Source organism: Lathamus discolor, chromosome 13 (assembly GCF_037157495.1).
Source record: "Lathamus discolor isolate bLatDis1 chromosome 13, bLatDis1.hap1, whole genome shotgun sequence".
NCBI lineage: Eukaryota > Metazoa > Chordata > Aves > Psittaciformes > Psittacidae > Lathamus > Lathamus discolor.
In genome coordinates, this window is record NC_088896.1 from 5,853,750 (window position 1) to 5,863,754 (window position 10,005).

The window sequence follows — 10,005 nt, forward strand, 5'->3', positions numbered from 1 at the left end:
AGCAGAGGCGACATGACAAGTGTGGAAGGTCCATGGGGAGAGGCTCTAAGGGGGGAGAAGCCACACAAACCATCAAAAAAGGGCTGGACTCAACATCAGTACACTCAGCAGGAAACCATGAGTAACCACCTCAACAGCTAAACTCTCCTTTAATCTGGAAACATAACAGTAGGCAAAGGCAAGTGAGTTTGTCCTGTGGCAGAAGAGCTGAATGACTCATGTGCTCCAGCGGTTACTATGGAGTTGTTTACGCATTGCTTTGTGATTGAGAGAGAAAAATCAAGCTGAAGAACTCACCCAAAATGAACTAAATAGGAGGAGGTTTGCATAAGCTGGCAACACAAAGAGGAGGAACTCAGCAGGCTCCTTCTAGGAGGAGTCCAAAGTGCTTAGGGATGAACCCACCGAGCCACCGAGTCAAAGCGACTGCTTCTGGTGCCAGATAGGTGGAAGGTGACAAGTGTGAGACTGGGACTTGAGGTTTTTAGGGATTCTGGGAGGAACATGAGGAACAACAGAGCAGAAAATCCAACTCCTCTATTGAGCAAACTCTTCAGACTTTCACAGATCGGGATTCACCGGGATAAGGAATAGCTGTAGAGCACCAACGTGGCTTTTGCCAAGGGAAGTCCATCTGGCTATGCTTCACTTCCCAGACACCATTAGAGGGAAACCAAACATCCTTTCCTCCATCTCAGGGGCTCCAGAAACCTCTTTGATTTAAACCATACCCACCTTCTGGGGATGGCAGGCTTGCCCTGGCACAGACTGCTGGCCCTTGAAGTGTGCAGAGTTCATTTATACAGAAAGGAAGCAGAATAACACAGAAAAACCCTTCTGCTTTTACCTGCAGACAAAACCTGCACATCAGATGCTTCATCATGCTCCGAAAGCCCAGGGGACAGCTACAACACTGACACTGCTGTAGGATCTTGTCTTCAGGAGAGTCAAAATGAACTCTTTTTCCATGAACTTGAACTTGGCCAGCTCCATGCAGAGCCCTCACGGTCCTGCCACTGAGGATGCTGCTTATCAGCAGCATAAAACATGCCTAGCAGAGACACAGTGCATCATTAGAAACTGAAACCCCAGGCAAGCAGGATGCTGTAATAGAGACACACAAAGTCCTGGGCTTGCAGGAACCTGCCCTCTAAAGAAACCCTCCTGCTATAAAGGCAAGTGGATGCTGAGCCTGGGCTTAAATAGGTGCCTGTGTTAATCTGTGGAACTCTCAGCCACAGGACACCACAAATACTAACACTTGGTGTGAGCTGAGGAAGCAATCAAACTAAGGGCAGCAAAACCCACCAGGTGACACAGAGTGAGCCACAAACCTGTGGATGGATACAAAAGGTGCTCCTGGAAACACGGCTGTGAGTTTGCCATTTCCACGCAGTCTTTGCAAGGCACACAGAAATAGCTGCTGCCCGCAGCAAGCCTTGGGTTTGACAGGTTCAGTCTGACCCAGAGATGCACTCTCACAGATTCAAGACACAGCTGGGAGCACACATAATGTGCTGCAAGCCAAGGAAGAAGCTGTCCCCAAGTACCCAAAGGCAATGCTTCCCCCTGAGGAACAGGAGTGGAATTCAAGCAGCTGAGCACTGCAGCCCGTGGCTGAGCAGCACAAACAGCACAGAATGTCCCCAATGTCAGCTGCCCTGAACCATGTGCTGGCACACACGGAGGAGATAGGAAGGAACCAAGTTTGCTTTGGGCACACACAGGCAGATTACGACGGGTCCATGTGTTCTCTGTGGTATAAAAATGCTGCTATCAGTAAAACAGAAATAGCATTTCCTTTCTCTCTTCCCTTTGCCTGTCTTATCAGGGCAGTGGGGAGGCTCTCTTTGCTGGGGGTTTGCAGGGTGGGGAGGGATGCCTGTTCCCATCTTGGGGCTGTTTGCACAGAAAGGCAGGCAGGAAGTGAAAAATTCCTTCCTGGAAGCAGCACTGGGTCCTGGCCAACATCCACCCTCCTTGCCCGCATCCCCACTCCCTTTGGTCTTCCCAAAGGTCACTCATCATTAGTCACTGCGGCTTTTTGTTTAGGAAATACTAGTTGGGATGTCCTGTCCCGTGTGAGCAGGGCTGACCGTGGCCTCTGCCAAGCAACTACAATAGACCTTTCCCTGCAGCCCTCCCAGGCCCGGCAAGTCTCCAAGGAATTCATGGATGAAAAGACAGACAGGCTCCAAGAGCCCGTAGCCAGGTTGTCCATGCACACTCAGCATCCCTCCTCCACCCTTCCCCGTGCTTCTCCCCCAGGGCAGGGAGCAGCACAGAGGGGAGATGCTCCAGACAGAGCAAAACTGCCTCTGTAGCAGCAGAAAGGGACAGGTCCTGGCTATGGCCAAAGAGCAACAGAGCAGCTCATCCCTAGGACACATGGGAAAGATGAGGCTTTGTCCACCCCAAAGCAGACAGCAAATGTCCCCCAGGGGCTATTCTGTCCCCAGCTCTGCAATCAAAGCTCCCCACTGGCCCAAAACACTGTCCTCCAAGGACTCAGAATGGCTCTTCCTGGTAAATAAGGATGACTCCAAGCCCATCTTTCAGCTGTGCTTGCAACACCCAAGGTGTGCTTTGCTATTTCAGAGCAAAAAGTGTTTTATTATTCTTGGAGTATTTCTGCTTCTGTAAACCCTGAAAGTTCAGGCACCACCCAGGTCTGAGGTGGGGCCACCATTACACAGCTAATGCTCAAGGAACTGGCTTAGCGTGGATTCCAGAGGCTTGTGAAAAAAGCACATTCAGAGAATTTCCCCATTCCGTGGCAACTCCCACTTCCTGCTCCACAGGAAAGCCCAGCACACTGTGAGTGAAAATTAACGAGACTCACACCCAAGTGGGACAGTGATAAGGAATTTGGTTCTGATCCATGTAGAGAAATGCACTAAACTGCCAGCTTCTCAGGAGCTCAAAAGACTGAATGTTTGCCAAGAGGCTAAAAATAAGATAGCACTATATTTAAAGGCACATACTAATAAATACCTCTGTCCTTGATGAAATAAACTGCAACTTTCAGAAAAACCCTCTATTTTCCAGCAGTTTAAGGGGAGTTTTGGCAGCAGGAGAACAAACAGTAAGCCCAAAACTTTCAACACATCTTAAAATTACCTTGTGGCTGGAGCTGTGCTAGAAGCAGTGCTGTCCTTCCGATGACAGCATCAAACTGGGGCTCCTTGGACTGGAGCACAAAGGATTCCCATTGCACTTGTGAGTCCCCGTGTGGTTCCAGCACCACCTTTACTTCCATGACCGGCTTCATTTTGCCTGTTCACATTCTTTCCTTAGAAATAAATCATCCCTTCCATGTAACTGGGGCCCAAAAGTTCTTACTATGTGGTGGCACAAGCATTTACAGTAGTGTGCTGCCACCTGCCAGGGGCAGCGGGGCAGAGGGGACCTCTGAGAAGCATCGCATCCACTTCACATGGGCCTTATAGAGCGTCAGTTGCTTCACCTCTGCACAATAACCACTCCAGCACACTTCAAAACAAAGTGTTCACACTGAGCAAACCATTTAAGACCTCTGGGTGCAAGGAACTGTGCCAAACCCAGCACTGTTTAACCTGACAAGTAACCCCTGTTAAAGCTACGTTACAAGAACACAGTGTACGAATAGAGCTCAGCCATCAATCATAGAGGGATACCTGGTCTGGTTAAACAAAGCATCATTTTAATTTCAAGATTGTATAAATACATATTTACAAAAGGAAGTATCAATCCAAAGAGTTCAACAAATGTACAGCTCCCAAGTATTGCTACAGTACAGGGAGAGAAAACATGTCAATGCAATCCCACAATTTACAATACCCATTATTCAAAACACATTCTTCATTTAAAGCACCTCATTCAAAGCTGGGAAAGTACAATCTGCCTTGAACAAAATTACATGACAAGAAGGAACTGACCCTTTCATACAGCTTTTCACACAAAAACACACCACTGCCATCTAACTGAACACTGCAAGCCAACATTTCACAACCCTACAAAACACTTGTTTTCCCAGCTCACAGACTCCTTGGGGTGCATGGATTAAGGACAGCATATAGTATGGATTCAAGGAATGTAGAACCCTGTCAGTCACATTCCTTGTGACCCTGTGCTGAGGGGCTGGTGGGGAAACTGCAGATCACATCACCCTATACCCTTCTGGTTAGAGAGACCTGTAGCATCAAACACGTGCTACCACACAGCACGTGTGTCAGATGCATCGCTTCAACAGTGTTAGACAACTGCTCCCAGATTCACTCTCTCTGATATCGTGCAGGCAACCTTCCTCAGAAACTGGTTTTACTCTTGCTACACTCTCCATACAGGTAGAAGAGGGATTTCCCATAAATCCAGGGGTTTAAGATGTTACTGAGACTTCCAGGGATGCTTCAGGTAAATAAATAAATGACCAGAGCTGCTCGGAAGTCACTTCCTGCAGTTTCCACGAGGCTTTAGTGATCCCATCCCCTCCCGTCCCCCCCCCCGCCACTAGGCCAACAGCAGTACTTCCTTTAGATGTCCTTCACTGCAACCACCTCAGTGCCATTCAGATCACAGAATGAGAGGTGTGGAGCCAAAAGAGCAGTATCTATACTCTGTAACGGAAGCAGCAACGACCTCCAAGAACAAAACACAGCAATGTCCACAACTGAAACGATTTGAGGCACCAACTGCTGGAGGAATTGGGGGAGTTCTCGGGTAACAGAAGGCTCGGCTTGTGCATGGTTTTTCTGAAGAAGGATGTGCAGCAGTTTTCTCTTAACTCATCCCGTAGTTCTAAACCTGCATGAGAGCCACCTAGGATAGTTATTAATTTAAAGTTTAGGCAAATTAATTCTAACTAATCAAACTAAAGAAAGGACTTAAACTGCTAGTGGAAAATCAAATATAAGCTGCTAGGACTGTTAACCTGAAGTCTTGCACAATTTATTTACTTCTTTTAATTCACACCTCATGTATGCAGCTCCCAAATCTCATGGTCAGAGCAATGTTCCCTGTTGTTCACTACTGTGAATCTGGATTGAGGCTTCTGCTGCACTCAGGATGCTGGTTGGTCTTCTTTAGCCACAGTCTGCAGAAGAAAGGAAAGGAACAGAGGAGATCTATGTGATTCTTTGCCATCATTCTGGGGGAAGACATTAATTTCTGCCAGAAACTGAGATGGGTCTGGGTTAACTCCCACAGTAGTAAAAGCATTCAGAAGCAAACTGACCTACAGGAGAGGCCAAGCCCAGCACAGATTGCCAAGAAATGATTATCAATGTTTGAGCTTCTAATCACACTAAGGACAATACTTCCAGCAAGCATTTGTGAACCTGTGGCAGCCAAACCACTGTCCCCAGAGTCATCTGCATAATAGAGCCAACCACAGGCAGAACACCGGGTCAAAGCAGAAGTTAAACAACAGCCTAAAGGTGGAATGGGACAGTCGTGCCCACTGCTGCAGGGACCTACAGAAGGGAGAAAGCCTAGCATGGGGGCAGAAAAGGACCTGTTGAGAAGAACTGGTTGGAAGGGAGAAAGATTATAAAAGGCAGCAGCTGCCCTTTCAGCTAAGAGCTATGTGTGCTGCAGCTGTGCATGGAAGCACAAGGATTAGTGCAACATCCCCCTCCAGATATATGCCTTTGTGACTAAGCACAACCTGAAGAGGAAGCAGCGCAATGAAAGGACTAACTTAGCAATGTGTCATCCAAGAGGAGCAGAGTTTATCAAAAGCTGTTTTACTCTGTGACCATTTACACTGCATTCTTTATTTCCAATACACCAGTCACAGTCCAGTAACTTGTATGACCAGCAAATACTACGAGCTCATGAATCAGTGCAAACAGAACTTGATGCCAATAATAAGCAAGTTATTCAATGACTTAACTGAGGGGGCTTAAATTCACACAGAAGTTAGGTGTGAATAAATAAATTTTGCAGTCTTTCCTTTCATGCCTAGGCAGGCAGGAAGTTTATGGACAGAAAGAAAGATGCCGGAAGGTTTTCCAAAACCCTGGAAATCATCTTACCTGCCGCAAGAACTGCTTTCCAAGATAGCTGGTCGCCATGCTCGTCAAGTTCTTCCTACTGCCAACTTTACATCTGATATAACCGTAAAGGTTGGCTCCCTGAAGCACCACTCCCATCACAACCACTGCCTAAGACACAGGAAAATAAAGTCACTAATTTACACCAATTTAATGACACTTATTTACTTGTAAGGTGCAAGATCTATTCCGGAGTTGAGGGAGTCAACTTACCAGCCATTTCACTTTGAAAGAAAAGAGTGCACTGAAAGCAAATATCACCCAGATCATAGGGCAGGTAATCAGACCTAACCAGAAAATTCGGGACTCTGCTTCTGAGGAGCTTTTACTCCTTTGTGCTGATACCTACAAATAGAAAGGAAATGCGATTAACAGGCTGCTCCACTGTATAGATCAAACTGTCATTAAAAACAGTCTAGAATCTACAAGCCCACTGTTTTTTGCCTCCACACAACAGTACTGGGTGCTTTCAAGATCAATTTCTAAATCACATAAAGATCTTTCTGCAATAGAAGATGTTTCCATTTAAGGGACACTTTTGTCAATTTGCTATCAGAAATTGAGGAGGCAGAAGCATCAAATCCTCTTGGAATGCTTGGGGCTGAAAGGTTAAGTTTGGGAAACATGACATTTACTGCATGGTTCAGTTACAAAGCTCAAAGGGGTAATGTTTCCTACCTCCAAATCACTGCACAGAATTCCATTAATCCTAGCACTGGCAGAACTAAATATTAGTACTCTTAGGCATTAAAGTAGGCTAAATTTTTCTTTACACACACAGACATCTGACTTGCACCACACTACTGATTTTATGAAGTCTTTACAGAGCAGAAGATCCCAAGCAAGAACTCACTTCTTCTAATAGTTAAAAAGTGTGGACTGAGTTAACAACTTACTTACAGCATCACCTTTCTTCCCTCCTCCAGAATGTTCTAGCTTTTCTAAATTAGCACGGTTTTGAGGAAAAAATGGGCCTGTAGTGAATGCATGCACTCAGCTAGAGAAAAGCTTAGCTCCAAGTCCCTGCACCACCACAGACCTCACTAATGATCTCAGGAATAAGCAAGGCTCAAAAGGGTGAATAGACATGTACTGAGGTGCCTGACAGATGGGATACTGGACAGGCAGCAGTGGCCATCACAAACACAAAGGCCAAGCAATAGCCATGAGGAATGCTGTATGTTTCTTCCTACTTCCAATAGTTTTCTGTAGGTGATAAAAGCTACGTCAGCTGTTAGAAATTTACACCAGAAAACTTGCAGGTTACTGACATGACATGGGAAACTTTACTGCATGATGTGTGGAACTTTTAGGTTGCTGACATTAAGCCAGATCAATACAGCATAAGGATTTTTCAATTCAACAATCAGAAAGCTCATTAAGCACCCTTCATGAAACAAGTCCTGTGGTTACAGATCTGCGGCTGGAAGTAAATGTCTGCATCGTGCAATCTGCCATCACAAGTGAAACCTCCAAATTGACAGGGGTTTCATAACTCAGAAATAATTCAAAGAAGAATAAAAAAAAAGAAAATAAAGACTTTTACCTTCCTGGCTTCAAACACCCAGTGACTTTTACCATCATCATCCACTTGGTTCCACCAGCGAAGGCCAACCATCAGTCGCCCCGTGACATTCTGAAACAGGAGAAAAGCAATGAGCTTTCCACCTTTTGCTTAAAAGAAAGCATTTACCAAGGTTCAGCTGTTTGGGCTGCTATTTTCAATGGCGCTCCTTTACTTCACATTTGGGAAAACAAGATTATAAGACTCTTATGTTCCACTACAATCTATTTTCTATTGTACTCCAGTACAATACAAAATTACTGTGAGGCGTATTTCTGGCGATTTGAAAGTGATTTGATAATGAAATCTGTAAAAGAAAACCTAATCTATGTTCTTCATTTGATTTTCTAAAAGAAATGAGGTACACAGATTTAGAAGTTCTTATTTTGTAACTCTTTGAAATACATCACAGCACTTGAGGGTGTTTTGGACGTTTTCTGCCAAAGGCACAAAGAAGCAACTTTTTGTTGTGCCATAAAGAATCATTGTTCAATTATTCTTATACACTAAGAAAAAGGTAACAAAAAACATAAGGAGGAACTTACCTTTACAGCCCAAAAGTCACACGACAAGAGGAGGATAATTGTCACCATGCAGGCGATAAAGCTGCTAGTTAAGAGCTCACAGAGCAGATAGACAACGATCGCACTGACTCGGAAGAATAAGTGGAAAAATGATGCCACGGGATGCCTGGAATGAAGTACAACACAGTCACAGCTCTTTCAGACAAGACAACTGAAGCAATACCAGAGAAATGACGCTACAAAGTGATCTCCGGCCAACTCACAGGATAAGGATCAGCATCGTAACACAAACCCAGTGTGCAGTGACTGCTGGGAATATGGGAAATGAACTGACTACAAGATCATCATAAGGAAGACATGTTCTACCTGCCTGATGTTCCACATGCAGACAGAACTGAGGTGGAAGGGGATGAGATACCCAGCGCTCAACATAAGGCAATTTTTACAGGGTGAGTTTAAAAAGGCTCTGACAGAGGAAATACCTCTGCAAGGAAGATCACATTTCTCAACAGAGCAGACTTGCCCTTCTGCCTCATTTCTGCAATATCCAGGGCAGAAACATGCAGCACAGAGCCAAGCACATGGGCACAGACACTGCTCTGTGGCAGGAGACCAGGCAGAACAAGGAAGGAGGCAGCTGGACCAACTACACCAGGACACGGCAGACAGCAGGGCAGCACAAAACGTAAGAAGAAAGCATGGGAAGGAGATAACAAACTAGCCCAGAAGCAGCCCTCAACCCAAGGCAAACCTCTCGTTACACAGCATCGCTGTATCTATGTGGATTCCTTCCACACAGGAACAGACACATATTAAATGTGAGGGCACCCAGGAGCATGAAAGCACGGATCTACACATTTCAACTGAGCTTCTGGAACTGGCCCTCTCAATTACCCAGAAATTACTCTCCGTTACTGCCAAATAACTTATTCCAAACAGGAGGTATATGGCATAATTTGATGTAACGTGCCAGTCCTTCCTTCCTTGTGAGTCTGCCTAGAACTCATCTGAAAATTCCACAGCCACTGACCTTATTTTGGACTTTTTTGATCTCCTGGATACATCATCATCTGCATCAAAGAGAGACACATCTTCGATGTCATCACTGCTATCCTGAAGTAGAGAAGAGACACAAAGAGTTGCGAGAGGAAACAGAGTAAGTTTTCAGCTTCAAGCAGGTACAGTTTTGATTACCTGGAACATCACAACAACATCTTCAGATCAATTCGGGAAGAACACGAAGATTTATCCACATACAAAACGACGCAGCATTAAATGTTTTGATTTCTGCTTTGTGAAAGCTACAGCAGCTCACAGTGTGAGACCCAGCGCACTTTACACAACCGGACAGTTAACACTATAGGATGTTTTATTCCTCGTTTCTCTCAGAGGACGCGTTACCTCGCACAAAGCTATTCCTGTGTCAGCCAACAGGCTCGCATCCTCCCAGGGATCGCACTGGGCCGGCCACAGAACCGTCTGTTTTCACACCGACAGCACCAGCCCCGCCTGGGCTCCCCCCTGCCCCGCACCGCTAAGGGCAGCGCTGGAGGACACCAACACCCCCCCCCCCCAGGGCCCTCATAACCCTCCCGGCGCTTTTAACCGATTCAGGACCGACTCGCTGCCGTTTTCCTGGTCAACCGGCGGCTGCAGGCCTGTGACAGCGGGAGGCACCGCTGTACCCCGTACCACCGGTGCGCGGGCGCTACCACCCCGCTCCCACTGCCGCAGGCCCCGGCCCCAGGCCCCGCACGGCCGCGGCCGCCCAGCGCTGCCCCTGCGGCCCCTCACCTGCCGTAACATGGCCGGAGCTCCCTCACTTCCGCCTGCCTTGCCGCGCGTCACCGCGGCGGAGCCAATCGCGGCACGCTCCGCCCCGTTC

General features: G+C 46.6%; 1 protein-coding gene across 3 annotated transcripts; it reads right to left on the minus strand.

Moving 5' to 3' along the window:
• Positions 1 to 3,660: 3,660 nt before the first annotated feature.
• TVP23C (trans-golgi network vesicle protein 23 homolog C) lies at positions 3,661 to 9,975 on the minus strand. 3 transcript variants are annotated; one of them, XR_010615791.1, is made up of 8 exons: positions 9,915 to 9,975; positions 9,151 to 9,233; positions 8,142 to 8,286; positions 7,579 to 7,668; positions 6,246 to 6,377; positions 6,015 to 6,143; positions 4,951 to 5,071; positions 3,661 to 4,782 (listed from the first exon to the last, which is right to left on the minus strand). XR_010615791.1 is itself a non-coding variant. In XM_065693771.1 (7 exons), exons 1-7 carry the CDS (start codon positions 9,924 to 9,926, stop codon positions 5,039 to 5,041), a joined length of 624 nt encoding a protein of 207 aa, XP_065549843.1. In that variant the 5' UTR covers positions 9,927 to 9,975; the 3' UTR covers positions 3,661 to 5,038. The 3 variants fall into 3 exon arrangements, 2 of the variants coding, with proteins under 2 accessions (XP_065549843.1, XP_065549844.1); XM_065693771.1 differs by having other exon boundaries at positions 3,661 to 5,071; XM_065693772.1 differs by lacking the exon at positions 9,915 to 9,975 and adding an exon at positions 9,315 to 9,639 and having other exon boundaries at positions 3,661 to 5,071.
• Positions 9,976 to 10,005: the final 30 nt, after the last annotated feature.

Coding starts and splice junctions, on each gene's coding strand:
- TVP23C (XM_065693771.1), bottom strand. Junction 7,669..8,141: donor GTGACTTTTGGGCTGTAAAG/GTAAGTTCCTCC, acceptor CTCCTGTTTCAG/AATGTCACGGGGCGACTGAT. Junction 6,378..7,578: donor GGGTGTTTGAAGCCAGGAAG/GTAAAAGTCTTT, acceptor TTCTATTTGTAG/GTATCAGCACAAAGGAGTAA.